The sequence below is a fragment of the Perissodus microlepis genome, chromosome 6 (assembly GCF_051167445.1).
Source record: "Perissodus microlepis isolate ML-2025 ecotype Zambia chromosome 6, ASM5116744v1, whole genome shotgun sequence".
NCBI classification, from domain to species: Eukaryota; Metazoa; Chordata; class Actinopteri; order Cichliformes; family Cichlidae; genus Perissodus; species Perissodus microlepis.
The window spans coordinates 19,165,024-19,188,872 of NC_140466.1; the positions used below are offsets into that span (position 1 = coordinate 19,165,024).

Below are 23,849 nucleotides of genomic sequence, written 5' to 3' on the forward strand. Positions count from 1 at the left end.
AGGAAACAGAGGTACCAATGACGAGAGGTACCAATGCTGTGGGTTATAAAGAGTTAAATGACTAAGATAAAAAGACAACTTGAGTAGAAAGTGGCAGCTTTCCAGCACTCATCGGTGTTGATGTTGTCGTTACCCTTTGGATTATCACACAACACAAACATAAACTTCAGTTGAGGACCTTTTTATTTCTCAGTAAAATGAAACACTGGCTTCTCAAGCTTATCTTCACACCAGTCTTATCAATCCAATGACTTTTTACAGCTACGATATCTCTCTTTAAGCTGCTGCTTCCTCTGTGCGTGAGTGTTTATGTGTATGAGAGCGAGCTGAAGCATAGCAGCAGAGCTCAATAACCAGCCAGCAGGGGTGGGGGATGGGCCAAGAGCTCCAGGAGACTGCAGAGCACCACAATTACTCTTACAGACAGACACACACATACACACCTTTCACTCCTACACACACTCGCACATGCACCCCAAGCTTCTCTACTCTCTGTTGAAACACTCGCTACTCAGAGCTGAGGCCCTCCACGCTAAATGTGTGGGACTGTTAACCTGCATTTCTGCAACCTAAATATAACAAAATCTTTAGTTCAGTGATAAAATGTAAGTGACGCACTTTCAAATAACTGCTAAACCAAGTTCTTGACTCTTGAATCTACAACTGCTAAACGTCAGGCTAAAATTAGGCTGAAGTCCTTTCAGCTCAAAACCTTTCTGTGTATATACAAAGGCAGCTATTAATGAAGCTTTACCTACCTTAATTTTAACAGTCACAGGTCTATAATCAGGTGCATCATCAATCAAATCTGATACGGACGTTTGCTCTCTTTACTACAAATTAAACATCTACCATCTGTGCCGTTCCAGTTTTTCCTCATTATTTTCAATCAAGAATTCTCTGAGTAGCGTGTGTCTTTGTTATGATTAAGCCACAACTTTATCCTCTAACATGTTTATTTCAACTCCTTCCTCTTAAGAGTCTGTTTGGAGAACAAATGCATAGTGAGGGCCTTGTAGTGTAGTGTTACTGCGGACTATTCGTCATAATTACAACAAAACTAAAGGCACGTGGACATTTACAGAGCTTCACTTTGACCACCTAAAGCATACAGACCCAAGTGGGCTATGGATGCCTTAAGTATAACACCGATGTAACAAGTACAAAGAGGACAGTAGAAACAGTGAAGCCAGATCAAGTACAATGTTTTACTCAAATCATCCAAGTCCACAAGTTCTACTCTTGTGCAAATCTAATGTGTAAAACACCAGCCAGAGTTCATTATCAAACTAACTAATCAAAAAGTCTAAGAGCCACATTTATAGCCACTCCCATTCATTGCACGTCAGCTTGATACATGTTGGTTATGACAAAAAACAGAAGCTTTCTCTAAATAGACTAATGGCTACTTTTGAAGCAGCCTGAGACAGTAGCCACCTCCACATATAGAGATGACTGACAAGAGCTCAGAGTAGTTTTCACACATGAACTCCTTACAATGAGAACCAGGTCTGTCCTTTCTCACATGTAGTACACAACAGGAAGTAGTCCACTTCAGACGCATTTTGACAACTGGAAATATTCTGTGTGGTTTGACAGGGCTGAGTGCAGCAGGAAGATACATCACCCACTTTGAATAGATCTAACTGTTACTTGCACTGTGCTCACATGGGCTCATTTGTGGGAAGATCACAGGTTAAAGACCGTTTAATGTCCAAACCAACTGCGTCAAACGTGTTCTCGCACGTCCCTTTGTTGGGTAATAATTAGAAACCCACAGAGCAGCGCATGTGTAAAGACATTTAGTGTCTAACGACACAACTTTTTAAATTTTATTCACATTTTACTCTTGTCTGTAGTGAGTCTGTTGATTTTAACTGGTAACAAGTGCTGAAAATCTTTGTGTAAAATGTTGTTATAGTTTTATTTTTATAGTTACATTTTAAGGCCGATGGAATATTTTTAATTAAGAAAACGCTTTTTAGAATTGGAAAAACAACCAATAAGACATATTAAGGAGTGCTGAATTTTTTATCTGCCTAGTAATTGCACCCCAAGTGTACCAAACATCACAGCTGCAACTTCAAAATCCAAGTCCTCCAAAACACTCTGTTTATGTGCTCAGCAGTTGACAAGTTGTCTTGTCAGATGCAGCTTGACAAGACTGTTTGCATGAAATTGCAGCAAGCAGCTGGTCACCTAGAGGTTGCGCTTTCAACAACCTTAACCTCTAGTCTCTAAGTAATCAATTCGGACTGACTGCAATTACTCTGAGACAGACAAAGGCAAAGGTTTGCAAGTGTTTCTCATCCAGTTTATGAAGATTGTCAACAACCAGCTGTATTCTGGTTATGTCTCTATATAAACGCAAGAGCAAGATGCTCTTATGACGCTTCGAGCGACGCCACTGACCAGCCAATCACTGGCATGCTATCTGTCAACGTCACATTTTTGGATTACCTTGGACCACTTTGAACAGAGTAGGTACTAATAAAGGACCTGGTACCAGGCACTAGGGCTGCCACAATTAGTCGACTAGTCACGATTACGTCGACTATTAAAATCGTTGACGACTAATTTAATAGTCGACGCGTCGTTTGACGCTTTGTAAGATCCCAAAAGACGCAGGAATTAGTAGTAGAATTTAAGAGTGTAATAACGGACTGAAACAGAAGATGGCAGCACTGCATGTACAAGGATGCCAGCTGCCGTTAAACCCCGAAGAAGAAGAAGCTCTGTCCCAGAATTCATAGCGCAGCCCAGCTCAGTTTCCAACAATGGCGGCAGCTAGTTAGTTTTAATATTACTCTTATTATTCTTTCTGGATCACAAAATAAACGTTTAACATATTTTCAGGCGAGAATGTATCTGTGTAAACCTCAAATATCTGCTCAGTTCATCAAGACACCACATACTTTCAAAAGTGCTCCGAAGTTTTCGGAGATGTCTGTTACCCACCAGCTCGATAGCTAGCCGGGGGCAAGGCTCACTAGAGCCGGTGAGAACACCAGACTCCCGGCAAATTGTTTTCAAACCCACCGCCGTCTTTCGCTACTCAGGTTAAACATGATATATATATATAAGTCACTTAGATAACTTAAAAATGTTATTGTTTGGCTTTTTTTAGTATTTTATTTGTTCCTGATTAAATCGGTTTGGCTGAGATTAAAGTTATAGTTTTTACACAGCTGAAAACTTCACCAAAACAATCTGCAAGTGTCATTAAAATTTAATAAACTCTCATCTTGTCTTTATTTTTAGTTAGCACATACCTTAAACACTTAAAGCTGTAAGCTAATGATAGTTATATAAGAGCAGATGCATGCTGGTGCAATAAGCTGTATGTTTTACGTTCAATGGATGCATGATCTGATTAGTCGACTAATCGCAAAAATAATCGGTGACTAGTCGGCTATCAAAATAATCGTTTGTGGCAGCCCTACCAGGCACTATGACCTAATGAAAAACCCTGAAAGCTGAAGTGAGTCGTAGTGAACCGACCCAATTAGGTAGTAATAGAAAAGAGGTTTAAGTCGCAAATGTGAAATTATGTGCATGCAGATGGCAATAGATCTGAAGTTTTTGTCGATTTATTAAAAACAGATTACAACTGCCAACTTGACTCAATCTTATTGTATTACTTTCTTAACACACCTAAGGGCCTTTTTATGCTAGCCAAGTCACGATTTTGATATGACATCCTGTGTCGCGAGACAATCTTTGTTGTGCATCGGTCAGTTATGCACGTTTATCAGGGCGTCTAACGCAATATTGTCTGAGTGGCAACACCGATTGTTTAGGAGATTACCGCTGTGGCTTCTTGTGCCTTAACAACGGGCATAAATGGCTGCAACTGTATGATGATGCAACAGCGCTGAGAGAAGCAACCACTGTGGAGGGTATATTGACCCCTAAAGTTGCTTTGAAGGCATCAACGAACTGCGAGTGATCTCAGACCTGGTCCTCATCTTTGAAGCAACCATTTCAAAGGCAATGAGTACACAAGCTCATTGCATATAGTCACAATAACTGTGGTCATGCAATGGTCTCCAACAACAGTTTTTCCTAGTGTGACTGTAGCATAAAGAAATTTTTCGCAATTAGGTCATATGCATAGCATTGCACTTGCTTGTGTTGTTGTTGGTCTTTCAGGCAACCACAGAGAAGACTGATGTCATAACATATAAATAGCTGAAGTATTAAAAACAATGAAATCTGTCCCCTGCAGCTACTTTATGCTTTTCATGCTGCTTCTTATGCACTTGTCTCCTTCTCTGCAAACTCCAGTGTTGCCCCCTTTCCTGTTCAGGTCCACTTTTTGACCAGTCACCATTCAATGCCCCATGGAGATGGTGCTATGTGCTGTGGTCTTTGTGAAGGACTGCACACAAGCACATCTGCATAGGTTGCACACCCAAAATCCTTCTCTCCAAGTTGCCAAATACCCAAGCAAAAAAACACAAAGACACTACCATGAATCACACTTCTTTAATCAGCAGCAATATTGCCTACATTGAACTTATGGTATATCCATTACTCTTATCCATATAAGACTAAATTGGTCTTCAGGTTTAACTTAGCAAGAAAGTGTTCAACTATTCAGGTTTTTAAATAGGGTTTAAAACAGTGAATTACAGCTGACACACAGATAAGCAGATGCTGTACACGATGCTTTTTTAAATCTTAATAACGGCATGACTAGTCTGTGGTGGTGAAAATAATGGTCAAAGTGCCAGCGCATGGTGGCAGAGTTTGACTCAAGCAGACTGTTCCTGCAGAGCCCATAAGGATGCATTTGATTTGAAGGTCACTAAAAGTCCCCAAACCAAAGCCATTCCCACCAAACATTTAAAGTTTGGTGGGACACATAACAACTTTAAAGTTGTTATGTGTCTTTATCAATTAAAAAAAAAGATATGTTATATGAAGCTTGTTTAAAATAAATAAATATAAATAAAAACATTAATATTATCCCAGCAACTTGAATAGGGTTTTATTACAGGATGAGATAGCCATTTTCCATTTGATTCATCTTTAAAGCCTGGCTAATACAGACTCAGCTTGTAAGCTACTCCCACACATGAAGCATTTTGCTGCTCACAAAGTGAATGCAGCCATGTCAAAATAGGAGAAAAATGAGTAAGGACAGATATTGGCACTGATTTTCCATCTCCTTTAAATTCTGAATCACAACAAATTTTCTCAGTGCGTGCTTTAGACGCATCTGATGAATACCAATGTTGCATAAAGCATAACATTTTATCCTTGAAACCTGAATTTCTTCAAGAAATAGGCACCACTGCTATTTTTTTTAAACATGCCTTAAGTGTAAAGCCATTTCTCAGTTATTAAACAGCCAAACCCAAGTTTTTTGTTTGTTTGTTTGTTTGTTTGTTTGTTTTTTGAGTAAATTCTAAAATGAGGCATGCTGATATTTTTAGGACTACATGTACAAAATAAATGCTCAGGAGTAATAAAAGGCATTTAAAAAAATACAGCTACATAAGCACTGCACATACCAGATTACACCTAAATCACTTTGAGTCACCTGGTTTCCAATTCTAATTCTGCACTACCGCACTTGCCAGGACTTCAGCCTAAAATCTGTGGAACGTGTTACACAGGATCGACACAAGCTTAACTCATAGCCAGAGATAATGTCTTGTCGACAAACAGATCAACGCAGTGAGTGGTTTGGCAGGCTACCTTGACAGCAATACCTAAGAAATACCATTTAATAGACTGAAAGCAGCCAATATGTCAATTCAATACAATTTTATTTATAGAGTGCCAAATCATCACAACAGTCACCTTAAGGCGCTTTATATTGTGACCTAAACAATACAGAGACAACCCCAACAATCAAACAACCTCCTATGAGCAAGCACTTAGTGACAGTGGGAAGGAAAAACTCACTTTTAACAGGAAGAAACCTGCAACCACAACTGGTCACAAAAGTAATATGCTGTTTTTAAATGTGGAACAATCATGGTCTCACATCAATCAAGAGTTTGATATAGTACTTACTTACACTATAACACAAACCTACAATATATCACAAACACTGTGCAACCTACAACTAGAAAATACACAACGACTATAATTTTACCACACAACTCAAAGTCTAGAAAACTTAAAGAGAGGAAATGACATCAAAACCCTTCTAAAACAAAATACACTAACTTCTCTGCTGGCAGCACAGTACAATGCAACCCCTACTGCAGATCTAATGTCAAACTTTCCGATCCAGCACAGGTTAAACGGTTGTACACATATGTCTTATACAGTCTGCACCCTGCCATTCAGTACATTTGCCCTACTTGACAAGGCCAGGGGTTGTGTTCTTTATGGTCACTCTAATCAGTTCTCTGCTGTCCGGAAACCATTTTTAACGTGGTAAACACTCTAATATAATTAAAAGGAATCACAGGACACCTGAATAAAAAAAGTAGAAATGCTGACTTTAAAACTGCTGACTGTTTAAAGTGTGGATATTACTGGACAGTTACTTCTTGCAGCAGCTACCAATAAATAAGTTCTAAAATCCAAATGTCCACTCAGATTGAATTCCAGACACAGTTAGCAAATAACAGAGGAGTGAGCACTTAAGGAACTCCCATTTCCCTCAGGTGAGGGTTAGACCACAAACAGGGCTAAAAAAAGATAATCTGGAAATTTCCAGGCGGCCACAATCACAACTGATATATAATATAATGTCCCTGCATAGCTGCTGGGTACAAATTGGCCAGGAATATAATGAATTTAATAATGGCCTGTCAGTTTTCTATGTTCTATTTTAAAATCCTCAGGTGAATGTGTAGTTGATGACACAGCTGACTGAAATCTGGTGACTGGAGGCCATTTGACTACAGTGAGCTCATTGTCATGTTCAACAAACCACGGTGAGATAATTCGACATGGTGTGTTGTCCTGCTGGAAGCAACCATTAGACGATTGATATACTGTGCTCATAAATGGATGGAGATGAACAGCAACAATAATTAAGAAGGTTGTTGAGTTTAAACAGTCTTAGTTGATACTAAGAGGCCCACAGTGTGCTAAGAAAATTTCTCAAATTTTATGTTGGGTAATATTATGTTGCATTATTTTTGTGGAACTCAGTTTCAATTACAATTCATTCCATTACATTCATTTTCTTCCGCTTAGCCTTATCAGAATCGCGGGGGAGCTGGAGCCTTATCCCAGATGTCATACAGTGAAAGGCAGGGTCGCCAGTCTGCCACAGGGCTAACACATAGAGACAGACAACCACATTCAAACTCACATTTACACCTATGGGCAATTTAGAATCACCATTTAACCTAACCCCACTTCCTACATGTCTTTGGACTGTGTGAGGAGTCCGAGTACCCGGAGAGAACCCACGCAAACACATGGGGAGAACATGCAAACTCCACGCTGCCCCAGTTTCATTTCAGTTTTATTTATATAACACCTAATCACAACAACAATCGCCTTAAGGTGCTTAATATTGTATAGTAAATACTGTACAATAATACAGACAAACCCCAATAGTCAGATGACCTGTTCTTAGCTGACAGGAGTGGCAGGCAATGTGGTTTTATGTAGCCCATCTGTTTCAAAGTTCAATGTCTCAATGGTTCAGAGATTCTCTTCTATATACCTTTGTTATAATCAATGGTTATTTTTAGTTACCATTGCCTTCCTATAAGGTCAAAGCAGTCCTACCATTTTTCTCTGACCTTTGGCATCAACAAGGCATTTTCACCCAGAGGACTGCTATTTATTGGATATTTTTATTGCAATTCTCTGTAAAATGTGGTTGTGTTTAAAAAAAAAAAAACATGAACAATACCCCCGCCTGTTTTGTATGGTGTCACACTCAAATTTAAAAACACTCTGGTAGGAACAACATGACAAGGAGTATTGTTTACAAGCAAAATAAGAGCCAAGACAACAAGGGCCAATAATGACTTAATATAGAGCAGTTTACAAAGTTAGAAGGGTTTTTTGGCATTGCGCCATGGGCTGGACACTCTTAAATTACGTTAGGGGCAGCAGAAAATTGTGTTTTATTAGAGCAAGAAAGCCCACTAAACATACCTTCAGTCGTTTGACCATCTCATCGTTACTGATTTTGTCCGTAATCTCTTTAACTCCAGGAGGATAGATGATTCCTTCCCCCGCCGGTTTCTGCTGTTGCGGGAACTCCATGCTTGTTGATATATGGTCCACACGGTCTTTTACTGGCCTCTATGGGTCAGAAAACAAAAGTTCAACACAACCATGCTACCGCACTTACCAAAACCTCGTTTTAAGCATCTTCCCTATTTGCCAATCATTAATTTTGTTTGCTGAAACTGATAAAACCGTACCTGTATATTTAACGATATTCTAATCCGGTTAACTTTTTAGACAGAAAGCAAGCAGTAAACAAGCATCGTGCATACTATTAGCTTGCATGCTAAACGTGCAAGCTAATAAACATCAGCTCTACATTTTCCGTAGATTTCTCATAAATCATCGCCTGGATGCAGAAACGATCTCAGCTGCTGTTTCGGTAATATCACAGCTATTCGTACAGCTAAACAGTTTGAAAATCACTTTAAATAACAACACGAGAGGCGCCGGTCTATATCTACTGTCATACAGGTTACTACATTAGCTCGCTAGCTGCAATGCAAACATTACTAGCTAGCGGTTAGCATTTTGCGGGAAGGAAGTCATGTTAGCAATTAGCATCGAGCGGCTAGTACACGTTAGCTAACTGGTTAGCCTAGGCCGCAAACTATTCAGGTACCCATCACATCTCCAGCTACAATCACAGAGGAAGTTAAGTATCCTCTCCTCTTTGCCTAAAATAGCCATGCTCGTGGCCAGTTCCTGTGCTTTACAACTAATGCAACTACTTTGTGAAGTTTAAAAATGAAGCTAATTTACTTGTTACTGTCTTTTCTCAACTTCCGAGCATCGCTCCGTGTTGCCGCTAGTTCACAGGCGAAAGAAGGGCTGCTGCTACCGTCGCCCTGAGCCCTCCTCTCTCAACACCAACTTGCTCCACGGATGATTTTGAACACCCTAACAAATGCAAAATGACTCTACTTTCAAATATACGACTGCGACTCAAACCCCGGGTTGTTTGCCAAGCGTTTCCTCGGTAGTATTTACCTCTTAAACAGGCCGTTTTAATTCATTAGTCTGACACAGGTTGGGCTTAGTTTTCGGCACAAAGCTCTCTGTCCGTTCAGTCAGTGCTGTTTGTGTGAAGGCTGGGTGCAGAACGCCCCCTTCGGTCTCAGACGGGTACTGCTGCACCACATACATGGCGGGAGTCTGTAACCGATAGCTGGCACACTTTCTGTTCCTCAACCCACTGTGGGTTTATCCTTAAAGTGCACTTATATCAAAGAACATTTTGAACTCATTAAATGCAATCTTTATACTATTTTTATCTAAACTGGCATATAATAACATACACACAGTATTCATGGACAAAAACACTGGAAATATAATTGTATATAAATTTTATTTGCAACAGGGTTAACCCTTACAAATGCTGAGACATATGCTCAAACTACCATAAATTTCCTTTTTTAAGCCTGAAATTTGTTAACTTTTCCTAAAGTGACCTAAAGTATTTTAGACAGTTGTGCAGGTACTATACTTTTTTGTACAGGGAGGTTGTGCTGGGTCAAATGTGACCCAGTTCCAGATATTCAAGATGGACCTTGACCTATCAGTGTGTTTGAAGGATTATGAAAGAATCTCCTAAAAACACAATAGTAACACTGCATATGAGTAATCCTATATGGTACATATATGATTATTCATTTCAATTCTGCGGTGTTAACTATTTCAGATCATGTAGACACATGATCTGAAATAGGGTGGCAGGGTGATGGAGTGGTTAACACCGCAGATAAATAAAGTTTCTGGTTCAAATTGTGGCTGGGACATATCTGTGTGGAGTTTGCATGTTTGACCCATTGCAGAATACCTGGACTGACTGACCTTGCTCCAAGTCATCCAGTGGGCTCCCGCACACAGCCTGACGTCCCAGTCAGGTTAGTGTATAGAATAAGATATTACAGGACCATATAGATAAAATGTGATTTGTATTTTAAAAAATGGAAAAGTGCTATATAAATGTGAATACGTTGCATTTGCACCTGCAAGTAAACTACCCACAATGTAAAAGAAAATAAAGTAAAATCTAACAATAAAAAATGAATCCATTTATTGCAAGCTTGCTAAGAATAAAACAGAGATCAAGAGAAGAGTTGGATGGGGATTATGAAGGCACCTAAGCTGACTTGTCAGTGAGTGTGGGAAATGTGCAAATCCAGTAGATACACACAAGCATTTTCCTACAGCTACTTTTAATGCACAGAGTGCATTTGCATTCTCAGTGTTAATTAATATGGAATTAATACCGATTAAAAAATTATGAGGATATTTTTGATTATCTAGAAGTGAGGAGAGTGTTTAATGGTTATATACTATTATAATAAATCCCAACAATTCCTGAATCCATGATTGCCATTTTTACTTTCAATATAAAATAATCAGCTCATTATGGATATTATGTTTTCATGTCTTAGGTGAAACAGGTTCTGTCAACAGTTATATCCGCTACCTTTAAAAAGTAAACATACTTAAGTAAAAATGATTTATGCAACACCCTTCATGATAAGTATCCCAAAGTGCTCCAAAATTTAAAAATAAAAATGCCAAAACATTGAAACAAACAGTGACCCAAAAGCAAGTTTAAAAAGATGAGTTTTTAGCTGCTTTCTGAAAGAGATCGAAAAGCCCACAGATCTCAGGCTCAAAGGGAGGGTTCCAGAGTCTGCGGTTGGGTGGGGGGCGCTGATTAATAATAACTATAAACACATAGTGACTGAAAAGAGGTTACTTTGGGAATGCCTGATCTAACAGTTTAAGGAGGCAATAGTAATTTTCAGTCTTTGCTACTTTTGCTCAGTCTGAGCAGTTTCGTATGGAAAGCTTCTTTAAAACACATAAAAACAGGAAAAAATTAGTTCTCAAAGTTTGACTTGATAATTTGAAATTGCAAGCCATTTTCTCAGATGTTTAAGTTAATAAATATAAATTATATAATTATATCTAATTTACAATTAACTCGAATTTTCGTATGATTACCCGAAACTCTGACGTATGGATATATTTTTTTCAATGGCGGAAACAAGCTTCCACAGCAGGGTGTGACATTTTTTTGAAAGGCCATGGAAATCTGTGGGCGTTTCTCAATAACAAGTAGGAGTCCTGAGAAACAGCCTATTATTTTGAAGTTACCCTCTTGACTTCCGGTGGGTTGCTTCCGGTGCAATTGTGTTGTCGTTCGTACTGCTATTAGATAGCATTACAGAGTTTTTGCACTTTGGAGCTACAACATGTTTTCAGCTTTGAACCGTCCTCCTGTAGGTCATAGGCTACTTGGCTAGCTCTGTTAGCTGCCAATGAGAGCAGCTGGTGACCAACGGAATGCCTCGGAGAAAGAAAAATGGCCAGAGTCCGGGCAGGCTCCCCGACGGCGGTGCAAATGAGCGGGGAAACCTCGGTCAGAACACGGGCTACCCACTACAGCAGGGATACGGCGGTGGTATGTCCAGCAACTTTCCACCCAATACCGTCAAAGATGAGATCGTCAGAAGCATGCAGGAGATGTTCTCACACCTGGACCCCGAAGTTATTTACATCGTGCTCTCCGAGTGTGACTTCAAAGGTAACGTGACAGACGTGCTGTGTCACTTTTGGGAAAGGTATTTGTTGTAACTTGACTAACCAGTTAGCTGTGTAGCTTCTTAGTCATGCATTTCTGACAGTACTGAGGCGTTTTACTATGCTTTGTAGTGCAGATCAAGACCGACATATAACAATACAAAGGCACAAAGACTACCATCAGTCATTTTGTAATTTGTATTTTGTAATTTGGATAAAGTCGCACCTTAAATAGTCCAGGAGCAGAGGTGCAAGGATCCAACTTAAAGATGGCAGCTGTCCAGCAAATGATTTACCCAACATCTGTGACTCTGTGTGTAACAGCTTCACCTGTCTAAGGTCTAAAATCAGAAAAAAATCCAGATTTGTTTCTGACGAGTCTCTCCTTATAAACCTCTGACAGCCTGGTCTGCTTATGCTCTTCTGACATTCTGATCATGTAAAGTCACTGAAGGGCAAACTTATGGACTCATAGCTACCAAGTAACAAATCATCCGTTTTTTATGGTGTGGTTGATCCATAGATTTTACTCTACAGTGAGTAAATAAGTGGTTTTTCTTTGCTCTGTATAAGTCGTTTAATGTGTTAAAATGGCACTCAGATATTGAGTGCTGTTTTAACACATTTCAGTTGTGCAGGAAAATTTTCTGCTTCTCTTATCTGTCTTTTTGTGTCATAGTTGAACATGCAATGGACTCCCTCTTGGAACTTTCTGTGGCTGCTGAAGACACAGTCCCTGCCCCACCCTCTGTTTCTGGCTTTGAGCGCACTGCTGCAGCCTTGCTTGCCCCACAGCACTTTTCTGAACCCTCAAAACCCTCACAGAAGCCTTCCTCTCCTCCCTGCTCAAACCTGCTGACAGAAGAGCTTGACCTGCTGATTGATCAAGAGCTAGAGACACTAGCTGCGCAACAGGATGTTGGTGAGGAGCACCAGAGCAGCAAATATTTATCTTCTGGTGCATCGCTTTCTTCTTCTTTCTGTCCACCACCACTTCCTCAGCAAGCTCTCCCTGAGTTGCTTCAGTCCAGCTTGGACCATGGATCTCGAGAGCCCTCTGCTGAGCGGCTTGGCCCTGAAGGACATTTCATAGAGCATAAATCTGGAGCTTCTTCTCCACTCGACCAGCTCAGCACATGGGAACAAAAGAACACAGAAGGGCAGCAACCTGTATTGGATTTCAGACACCTGACAACAGAAACATCTGGAAACACCCCAAAACCTGCCTTGGACCTGGCAGCTTCAGGGCGTCCCTCTGCTTTCCAGGTGTATAAAAAGGAAGACCTGACACACACTCTTTCAGAGAGCGCTGGGGCCATGCAATCCGACAGAGGAGCGAGATCCAAGGTGAACACGGTGAATCCGGAGCAGCTCGACCACTTATCAAAACACTGGAACCTGGAGGCACCAGTGTTTTCTCCTCGTATGCATGGAAACCAGATGCCAGCCTTTATTACCCCCGTGGCTCACACACATTCATATTGGTCTGCCCCCTATCTGATTCATGGCCCTCTCTCTCAAGCACCTCTCAAACCTTCTGCTACTATTCCAAAGTCTTGGGCCCAGCCTGCTCCCCCACAGCTTCCTGCCCGCAACAGCAGGCTTCGTTTGGAAGGGAAGGTGCTTGTGCTCCTGCGGGGCGCTCCGGGGTCTGGCAAATCCACCTTGGCAAGGTAGGAATGTTTTGATGGCCTAAAAAGTAATAGTAACAGCTGTTCAACAGGAGGTTTTTCTGAAAACCAATTTTTAAATCAGCCAATAAGGTGCTCAGTTTAGATAACTTGGCTGGTAAGATTTGAGCTTTTAGCAACTAATTGTGGGGTTTCTATTTTTACAACACACAAAAACAAGATGTTGCATAGTAATTTGTCCTTGTTTCATACATATATATGCAAAACTTAGATTCTGCTGCCTTGTTTATCTTCCTTTTTCTCTTTATAGTTTACTACAAAGTGCTACAAATAATACTTTAACAGTGAAATTTAAATATCTTAAAAAAAAAATACCAGAAAAGATAAAATATTTTTTGTTAAATTACCGACATATAATTTAAACATAGCACTGTACAAAAGTCTTGAGCCACCACTCATTTGTCCATTTTGCTTTGAAAATGGAAATGGGTGCAGCAATTTATTCAAACATGCAAACTGAAATGCAGTTTTTAAGCCAAAAACAGAGTTTGTTCTGTTCTCGGGAACTTGAAATGCAGCATTTTTTTTATGACCACTTTTCTTCTCCAAGACAGCCTGGTCTCTTAGGCAAGCTTTCTTGTAATTTTGTTACTTCAGAATTAGTTCTCCAGGCTTGTTAAAGGCTAGGATCAGGCTGCTGGTAGCACAGAGCCTAATGATACAATTTAAAATAGCTTCTTTGCTAAAGCATCTGTTATTAATAAACACAACACCCATTTTCATGCTCGAATGATTCATAGGTCAGAGTTTTTAGTAGCAAAAAACATTCCTCTAAAAAATGGTTCGGTATAATGATGAGTGAAAAAGCAACTGATTTGAAAGACCTTCAGAAAGTCTGGAGAACTGTTGCTCAAGCACTGTAGGAAATATTGGAAATCTTTCACAACTTTAGCCTGTTTCCATTAGTTGCATAGTATGTTGCAACCTTGTGTTGGATGTATTAAAGACAGGGAAGAGACTCTGTTCCAGAGTGACAACCAACATGATAAAATGTTCACATTATCTAAATATAAAAAAAGATTACTGGTCAACGGAGGAATGATTCACCACTAGTTTACAACAAAGCCGGTATTATGTTGAAACAGCAGAGACACAATCTAAGCAACACTTCAGCAACCCCTGTTCCGGAGGAGTCGATGATTTCTGCTACAGTAATCAGCAGCTGTGTTGCATTTACACTTCATTGTGTCTTTGCAGAGCCTTGCTACAGAACAACCCTGGTGGAGTTGTACTAAGCACCGACGATTATTTCACTCACAATGGAGAATATAATTTTGACCCCACTGTCCTGGGGGAGGCCCATGAGTGGAACCATAAACGAGGTAAACAGCAGACACACACACACACACTACACCATTAACCGTTCAGCTATCTTAGTGAGGACCTTCATTGACATAATGGTTTCCCTAGCCCCTTACCCTAACCCTAACCATTAAAAATGAATGCCTTACCCTAAACCTAACCATAACCTAATTGTAACCCTGACACTAAAACCACATTTTGAGCCTCAAAAACGCCTTCAAACTTGTGAGGACCGGTGAGTGTGTCCTCACAAGTGACCGTTGGTTCTCACAAGTATAGTAGAATGCAGATTTCGGTCCTCACAAAGATAGCTAGACAGGAACACACACAGTGATAGCAAGTCTCTGTTATTGATTGCTTTATGCTTTTTCAGCTTCTGTTGTACTATTGGAAGAATCACACTGTGGCTTATCTCCCTTATTCTTGTCCCACAGCTAAGGAGGCTTTTGAGAAGGGGAATAATCCCATCATCGTTGATAATACCAACATGCAGGGCTGGGAGATGAAACCATATGTTGCACAGGTCAGTCATCAGTAAACTTAAGAGACAACATTGCAAATGGGCAAAAGCTTTTAAGAACGTATTTTTGCTTACTATATGTGTTTTCAGACATGCAGTCCAGTTTAGTCTAGAGGCAAACTGAACATTTAGGGTGTAGTTATTATAATAAGTGGCTGGATATTGAAGTATGCATAAACTGGTTATGAACTACACAAAAAGATTTTCCCTTAATCTTTCCTAGGCGCTAAAACATGACTATAAGGTACTGTTCAAAGAGCCAGACACCTGGTGGAAACATAAACCCAAAGAACTGGTGAGGTGAGCGTAACAGAGGAATTACAGCAGCCTATGGTTTCAGTGTAGAAACTGATTTTTTGAAAATGTTGCTTGAAAAAATTTCATCCCTTCAGCTTTGCTTTTTTGGTGGTCTGTGCAGGCGTACTACACATAACGTACACGTGGACACAGTCCGCCGCATGCTTGAAGGATATGAGCGCTTCGTCACAGTCCAGTCCATCATGGGTTCACAGATGCCTGAACGGAAACGACAGGTTCTTCTGCAAAACAGAATCTCACAGTGAGTTTCACTCAAAATTACCATTTCATATACCTGAGAAATTATGTTATATGTGTATATTTGAGCTTGTGTGTGAGTTTTAGAGAAAATCCTAAATAAATTTAAACTTGTGCACTCAGTTCTTGATTTTTAAAGTCTTTAAAGATGCATGCTGTACAATCATTCCTTTCTGGGAAAAGACTGATTGAAAGAAATAATTAAAAGGCCAAAATTACCAGACATTCATGCTCATGATAAATGTATGTAAACGTCTGACCATGCCTGCGTATCTTTTTTTGTTCCTTTAGGCTCACATCTTCTGAAGCACCTTGTCCTGACCTTGTAGGTCAGCCCAGATTAGCTGAAGGATGTCAGACATCCACCTCTCAGCGCTTTTCCTCTCTCCCAGATGTGTCGTCTGTTGGTTTTTCTGGAGACGTGGGAATGCCCAGAGAAGGCAGCCCCAAATCCACTGAGTCTCTCAACTTACACCTTGGAGAAAAACCTACAGACAGCCCGGAAGCTTCTGATGAAAATGATGATATGAATTTGGGGGAATTAGACTCTGAGCTAGATGCTCAGTTAGAGCGAAATCACCCAGTATTAGAGCAGAGAATGCCAGACTGTATTGTAGAATCGGTGATGAATGAAGATCAGTGTGGGGATGAAATTCCTGTGGCTTTCGCTGAGTCTATTGGACAGAGAGTGAAGAGAGAAAGACCAAGCAGGAGGATCGAGCCTGCAGATCTGGTGAAAGACACTAACCAAGTAGACAGCATGACAAAGGTGAAAGAAATGATAAGAGAGGAGAAAGTAAAAAGATTCGAGGTGGTGAGGTACGAAGAAGAGAAGGTCACGCCTAAAACGATGAACTTTGTGGGAGACTGGCCATGTGAAGGGCCTCTAATGCAGCGGGAGGCAAGAAAAAGAGAAAGATATAATGAGGTACATGGAAGGGAAGATGAAGACGCATGTCAAGAAGCCAGTGTTTATGAAAAAGCAATAAGAGCACAGCCAGCACAGCCAGGTCCGGATGTAACTGAGGTTCAGAAGCTTCTTGATCTCATCCAGACTGGCGTAGCCACAGTTTCAACCTGCTCTTCCCACTCTCCCTTCCTTTCTCTGAGTTCTGGAGAAGGATCCGAGAGAGAGGATGAGGCAGATGGAAGCTCTGAGGAATCCCACAGCAGCAGATCTAACAGTAAAGAGAGAAAACGAAACAAGAACACAATTAATGTCAGCAGAGGTGATTTACCAGACTGTGTGTTAGACTGGAAGGCTGCCGCCTCTTGTATTGGCCAGGAATCAAGAATTGATGATTCGGATGGATTTAAAATCGAGAACGAAGGACCTAATGAAGAGGAAAGGAATACTACGGAGCCAGAGACTGCAGACCTAAATTCAGCCAATAAAGAAAATCCAACTTCAGCTCTTGCCACAGATTTGTTAGACAGCCCCAAAACTTTAGAGTCAAATGTATGTAACAGTGATACAGGAAGCCACAGTACTGAAGATGAGGCCACTCCTCATGTGGATATGAGTAAATGCACTGAGAATGACCAAGAGACTGCCGCAGAGGCTGATTGTACATATATGAGTGAAATGTGTCAGAGTCCTGTGTGTGAAGGCTCTGTGGAAACAGAAAGTAGCCCCTCCATCGGAGGTGGTCAGGAGGGAAAACTGCGTCAGGGTCGTAGGTCAGGGAAGCAGTGCAAACTCGCACTCACCTTCACTCAAAACTGCCCCCTGTCCGTAGATTGTCCCAACTCCACAGCTCAAAACTCAGACTCTTGCCATAGTGGCTCAGCTGGTGAAACCAAGTTTAATGCGAACACTACTCTTGATCTTAAACCAAACTTGGATCTGTCTAAATCTGAGGCATCCCTGCAGCCACCTCTGGCAGATGCTGGCTGCCTCACCCAGACAGAACCTCAAGACTTTGCCCTTCTTTGGCGCCTCAATCGTCAAACCAACCCCGATGATTCAGCCGACTCTGTGGCCACTGGTGACATCAGAGTCCTGTATGGCGACTCTTCTCATTTTGTGCCAGAGCTCTCCTCTGCCGTGTGTGCAGCAGATGCAGTTCACCCATCTGGCCACAGAGAGGTACCCTACCGTGTGGTGCATGAGAAAGGCACACAGTTGGAGGAAAAAGAGCTCGGGTTGACTCAAAACCGGCTCGAGAGCCTGCGTGTTCTCAGTCGTCATTTTAGGCTCGTTAGCTTTGACACTTTAGAAGACCTGTATGACAAGTGCAGTCAGGACATAGAGTGGACCACCAACCTGCTGCTGGACTCTGGAGAAAGGTTCTTTAGAGATGAAGATGGCGAAGAGGAGGATGGTCAAGCTCACATCAACGACACATCTGATCTGTGTGCTGCTTCCTGTCAGGCTGTAGAAAGCAGTTCATATCCTAATATGTTGGATGAGGATCATCCTGAAGATTGGCCAAAGGAAAAGCCATCTGTGCTTGAGGTGGAGACCCAGCAATCAACCAGTGTGACAGTCAGTGAATCAGAAGAGAGCCAAAATAATATAGATGTGTCCGATTCTGGAGGAGCAGCTGTTCTGGTTACAAACCATCCTGATGCAATCCCAGATTCAGAAAAAGCTCCTGAAACAGATCTCAGTGTTCCTGAATCAGTAAAGGAAAGAGAGAGAAGTGACAGCGCTGAACCCAAAGCAATATCAGAGTCTGACCAGGAAAGAGGAGCTTGGGGTGGGAGCTCAGATAATGCAATAATTGAAATGTCAGGGGCTAAGATTGAGGACGAGATTGCCAACATGGAAGAGATGAACCGACTGCTGTGGGCTGAGCTGGAGGAGCTGGAGAGAGAGGAGAGAGAGGAAAAGCAGAGGAGAGAGGAGACACGAGGCCGACATCACCTGGATATTCAGAGCGTGGAGCTGAAACTGCCCACCGAGCTGGCACTGCAGTTAACTGAACTATTTGGCCCTGTGGGAGTAGACCCAGGTAACTAACACACAGGTTTTCAACCAAGAAATGTCAAACTTAAAGCCTTATTGTGATTGGTCATGGATGAAGCCAGGGTGAAGAGGGGCGTTATATCGTTATTCTTACAGATGCAGTAAAAGCATGTGGTTTAGAGATGGCCTCTTAAATTGGATTGATGCTGTTTCATTCAGCTGTATACACCAAAAAGGAGTAAAGTAACTGTAAAAGAATCATATAAAACTCTTTTGCAGCTCCAAACAAGTGTTCTGTTAATCTGGGTGTGATGTCACGTTTCTCTTTTTTACAAAAGTGTTCCCGTCGCTCTCTGGTTCTGCAGTTTGATACAGTGTTTCGTACTCTGGTAACTGATCCAACTGATGCCTTTAGTGGTATTTTTATTCTTCTCTGCTACTCCAATCTGACATGATTGTATATGTCCTGCTTGATTTTTATTCAGGTTCATGCTCTGCAAATGACTATGCAGTGCAGATGGACTTGAACCTTGCTAAGCTGCTCCACCAGAAGTGGAAGGAAACCATCCAAGTGAGTTTAAACTACTGTTTCACCTGCTTTAGGTCTAATACCGAGATGTCAACAGCCCACTTTAATCTTAAATGGGCCAGACAAGTGAAACTCTACTTTCTGTCTGTGTAAAGATGTTTAACTACACATTTAATTCTTGAGATATGGTAATATAAGATAAAAAAGTGCAATTTCAACAGCCTTTTTTATTTAATTGTTTCTCTGTTTCTTAACTACTCTGATATAGAATTAATGGCTATGGGGGAGGTCTTTATCATCAGGAAAAGGTGTAAAACAAATAAAATAGAAATCGTTAGAAGTCCAAAATTGATAACCTCATATTTTGTTGTACACTGGGCTTTATTCTTTGCCAGGTCAGTTCTGGCCTGCGGGCCTTATGTTCATGTCCCTACTCTGTTGTAATTTATTGTGCGTGAATTATTGTGCATTCATGTATAATTTATGTTTTTCAGGAAAGTCAAAGACAAGCGGCTCTTTCCTTTCACCTGCTTCAGGAAAGTAAGTTTAATACACACCAAAATACTCTTAAATGACATTCAGGAATAATCTGTTCAGCATATGAGTAATACTCTGTTGAATGCAATACACATGCTGACAGTGCATATGCAGTGAACTGTTAAGTCTGTGAACATGCACAGACTTAACAGTTTTTCTGGATTGTTAGGTTCGGTACACTGGGGTGATTCACAGACGGGAAAAACCGGGTCGCGAGACCAGACGCAGTCAGCAAACGTCTTGATCAGCACGGATGAGTACACGTCAACGGGCAGCCACCCAGAGCCTCGCGGTCCGATGCCAATCATGGATCACTGGAATGCGTCCCGTCCGCTTGTCTCTCTTAGAGAGATTATGGAAGAAGAACAGGCTTTGCAGAACAACTTAGAGAAGGTAACGCGCACGCCTACTGCACCTGCAGATTCTTTAGATTTTATTTAATGATCTTGTTCTGCTTTGATATCCTTTTCTTAACGTCCAACGCTCTCTTTTAGACCAGAAAAAGTCGTGCAGACCTTGACCAACGTAACGGAGCCGCACTTTTGAAAGAGAAGCAGCTGTATGCCCTCTTCCCCACCATTGACAGGCATTTTCTGCAGGACATTTTCAGGGACCACAAGTGAGAAAACGACTGTAACTTTTTATAGTCCTCTAAACATTAGTTGGTGTACTGATTTTAGTGGCTAATGTGTCTTTTTCTTTGTGTGTGTGTGTGTGTTTGTTTAGTTACAGCCTCACGGAGGCAGAATTGTTTCTTCGTTCTCTGCTGAACGAGGAGCCTGTGAAGACTGTAGTTGCTCCAGAAGCTCCTCGCTCTGACCACCACAGACCAGCCAGCAAGGAGAGGGAAAAGGTATTCACAACACAGGCAGAGAATGAAAACAACGGAGAACTGAACACATGTACAGTATACATTAGATCTGTTTCACAGGTGGGAAAACATGAACTGTTTAATTAGTCTCGATCTTTTTAGCTTGTATTTTCCATATTTGGATGTTGGAGAAATCCCTTTGTTTCATTGCGACATCTAATAGGTTTACCTACAGTACAACATCATATCTGAGCAAATGCAGAGAGCTGACAGTTAGTCTCCTTTAATTTTCCACACCCTTAAGTGTGTCTTGATCACTCTGCTCTTTTAATTTGTCAGAAGCAGAGGGCCGTGGAATCAGCCGTACCCAATTATCAGGATACAGAAGATCCAGATTATGAAGACTTCAGGGCCGAAGCCAGACTGCAGAGGAGCCGACAGCTCGAGAGCTTTGCTAAGGCTGCAGAGGCCTACAAGCAGGGACGCAAAGAAGTGGCCTCATTTTACGCACAGCAGGCAAGTGACTGAGCACAACACGAAGCACAACATTTTATTATTACTGTTTTTGAATGTGTAGCATGTCATTGCCATCTAATTAAATAAATATATTTGTGCCTTTTTATTTCAATTTGTCTTTCTTTCTGCTTTTTCAGGGGCACCTCCATGGCCAGCGTATGCGTGAGGCTAATCACCGTGCAGCAGTTCAGATTTTTGAGAGGGTCAACTCATCGCTGCTGCCCAGCAATATCCTGGACCTCCATGGGTTACATGTCAATGAGGCCCTGGAACATCTGGCTCAGGTCTTACTGGACAAAAACAAAGGTGCTTAAACTATTATCTATTCAGTAAGCGGTAGCTTGTTACAGATGCCCTTTTCACAAATGCCTTAATGTTAATCTGTGGCAACTGAACACGTCACTCATGTCAGAATAACCCCATGCGGGGACATTTAGGTGAAACCCTCCCCCCACTGACCTCGTTATTGGACGGAGTAACATTGCAACAGAGCCAAGTCTGAATGAAATGTTATCAGAAAAGTGTAACAGCTGCAGCAGTACAAGGAGAAACATGTTAGCGAGCTCTACAGTCTCTGTAGTACGTACATATATTATCACAGCCCCCGTCTCATGTCTGCCTTTCTCTCAGTCACCAGGTGCTAAAGATCACACAAGTGTGGTGGCTGCCATGTGTAAACCCCCCCCCAGCAAAGTTACATATTCCATGTCTGAAAATCGCTTTTACTTTAAAAAAGACTTGACACCTGTACTACAGTTTACTCGGTTTGTAACGGAGAAAAGAATAAGTTGAGATGTTCTGAACTGAATGTGTAAAAGTGATTGGATATTGCTTCGAGTCCAGGCGCTAACCAGGAACAAGCGCCGGTGGTGTACATCATTACCCAGCAGGACACTGACCACGCAGCTTGTTAGAAAGCGCAGTTACTCCATGCCCCCTTCAGAGTTTGCGTTCGTTATTACTGCTGTAAACTGTAACTTTCTGCTTGTGTTTCTTCTTCTTTGGCCTCTTTCGGCGTAGAATGTGAGCAGGGTCTGTGCCGACCTCAGCTCTCTGTCATCACAGGAAGAGGGAACCGCAGCCAGGGGGGCGTGGCACGCATCCGTCCCGCTGTTATAGACTACCTCACTAACAAACACTACAGGTATGCACGCACGCACACTCAAGACATGTTGCATGCTTTACATGTTCATCTTCACCCACATTTTCTCGTATCTCTGCATCTCTCAGGTTCACTGAGCCAAAGCCGGGTCTTGTGTTGGTCTCTTTGAAGTGAAAGAATCCGTTTATTGTGTTCAGACTGAAGCTGCTATGGAGGACAACACTCTCTTTATCTCTCACCTTCCACTTCTACGACGCCACAATACAACTGTTACCGTTTATTTAGTATGATTCTCCGCCACCATCAGTCTTGTCTCAGCTTCTTTTTTTTTTGATATATACTCACTCGCTCTCCCTTTCGAGTTTTTCTCCCGTGTTTATGGTGTGAAACGCTGTGTTTGTAAAGACGGATTGTGTGCATATTTTATATTTAATTGTTTTATAGTGTGTATTTTTAAGAAATCTTTTTAAAGATTAAAAATCTCCATTTCAATTAAGTTGTTAATTGTTTAAACACGTAAGTGTTTTATAATGCTTTATTTCAAACCTGATGGCATGCTGTCTGCTTGGAGGTTTCGCTCCAGGGTTTTAAGTGATATGACAAAAATATTTACACAGTTTAATAATTTGATGCTTTTTTTCATGAAGCCCAGTGCTCAGAAGGAAAGAGAGTGTGTGGTGTCATTGAGCAGTTTGAAGAACGTTCACTGTGATTTCTGCAGAAATCGCTCTTTTCTTGCCTCAGCAGCTGCTTCTGCAACCCAGTGCTCTTCATTTACTCTTGCGCAAGTCCAAGCAACGTTTTGCTGCTAATATATTGACACTCAGGTGATGAACTCTAAGTTTAAAGATTGTTTCCAGTGCTTTTCCTTGTAGTTTTTTTTAAACATTGTGCCATATTTTGCAGCAGCTGTACTGTAACGGTTAGAATTCTAGTTTTGTAGTTTTAAAATAGCTTCTCTATAATATTTTTCAGATAATGTGTAACAACAGCGTTGACGGCTTTTACTGAATGTACATATTGTTGAGACCACATAAATTATAAAGAAGATTGTATTTTTGTATTTGGTTGTTTATGTGTTTTTTAAAGAAGACATGGTATTGTGGAATAAAACTTACAGTTTAATATTTCTGTGCTTTTGTGTGAATGATTTACATTTATCGTTTTTGAATAAGTTACAAATATAAAAGATCTCTAATATGTAAACTATATTTTACAGATACAGTCATCAGGCTAGTTGAGCACCTGGAGTTTGTTATTACAGAGCGAACCTGCTGTAAATAAATGCAGTATGTGGTGTGGTATTATCTTGCTTAAATAAACTTACGCACTATGCTTTTTTCCTTCACAATACACAATACACAATATTGTTTAGCAACAGTGCTGTTTTCACACATGTGCAAACTGCTCATGCTATCCTGTATGTGTGCTTTTGATCGGTGCACAGATAACATGCCAGGTGGTCCTGCTCCTCTTCAGTCTGTGTGCATGATTTTCAAAGAAGAGTTCAAATTCTGATTTTTTTTTTCCTTTTTTTTTTTTTTTTATGGTAATTTTTAAAGTTTTGTTTGTAGAGACAGAAATATCTGAGTCCTTGCAGTAATTTCAACTAAAAAAAAAACCAACTTGTTCTGAAGATTGTGGCCATTTA

General features: G+C 41.0%; 2 protein-coding genes across 8 annotated transcripts in view; one reads left to right on the forward strand and one right to left on the reverse strand.

Annotated features, from left to right (window-relative positions):
• The window catches only part of pds5a (PDS5 cohesin associated factor A), a 28,210-nt gene extending 18,927 nt beyond the window's left edge, over positions 1 to 9,283 (reverse strand). For 4 of the 6 annotated variants that reach the window (XM_084931314.1, XM_084931310.1, XM_084931315.1 and 1 more), the window contains exons 1-2: positions 9,151 to 9,283; positions 8,086 to 8,235 (exon numbers count right to left, since the gene is read on the reverse strand). In XM_084931314.1, the coding sequence (XP_084787440.1) occupies positions 8,086 to 8,196 (111 nt within the window). In that variant the 5' untranslated portion in view covers positions 8,197 to 8,235; positions 9,151 to 9,283. The other 2 variants (XM_084931311.1, XM_084931312.1) reach the window with 2 other exon arrangements.
• Positions 9,284 to 11,301: 2,018 nt separating this feature from the next.
• n4bp2 (NEDD4 binding protein 2) lies at positions 11,302 to 23,327 on the forward strand. Of its 2 annotated transcripts, none has more exons than XM_084931323.1 (16): positions 11,302 to 11,728; positions 12,404 to 13,397; positions 14,613 to 14,737; positions 15,152 to 15,240; positions 15,461 to 15,537; positions 15,656 to 15,796; positions 16,084 to 18,749; positions 19,189 to 19,274; positions 19,727 to 19,772; positions 19,939 to 20,162; positions 20,264 to 20,388; positions 20,496 to 20,622; positions 20,920 to 21,096; positions 21,234 to 21,402; positions 22,117 to 22,240; positions 22,327 to 23,327. In XM_084931323.1, the coding sequence occupies exons 1-16, from the start codon at positions 11,488 to 11,490 to the stop codon at positions 22,370 to 22,372; spliced, it is 5,457 nt and encodes a 1,818-aa protein (XP_084787449.1). In that variant the 5' UTR covers positions 11,302 to 11,487; the 3' UTR covers positions 22,373 to 23,327. The 2 variants fall into 2 exon arrangements, with proteins under 2 accessions (XP_084787449.1, XP_084787450.1); XM_084931324.1 differs by having other exon boundaries at positions 20,923 to 21,096.
• The last annotated feature ends 522 nt before the right edge of the window (positions 23,328 to 23,849 follow it).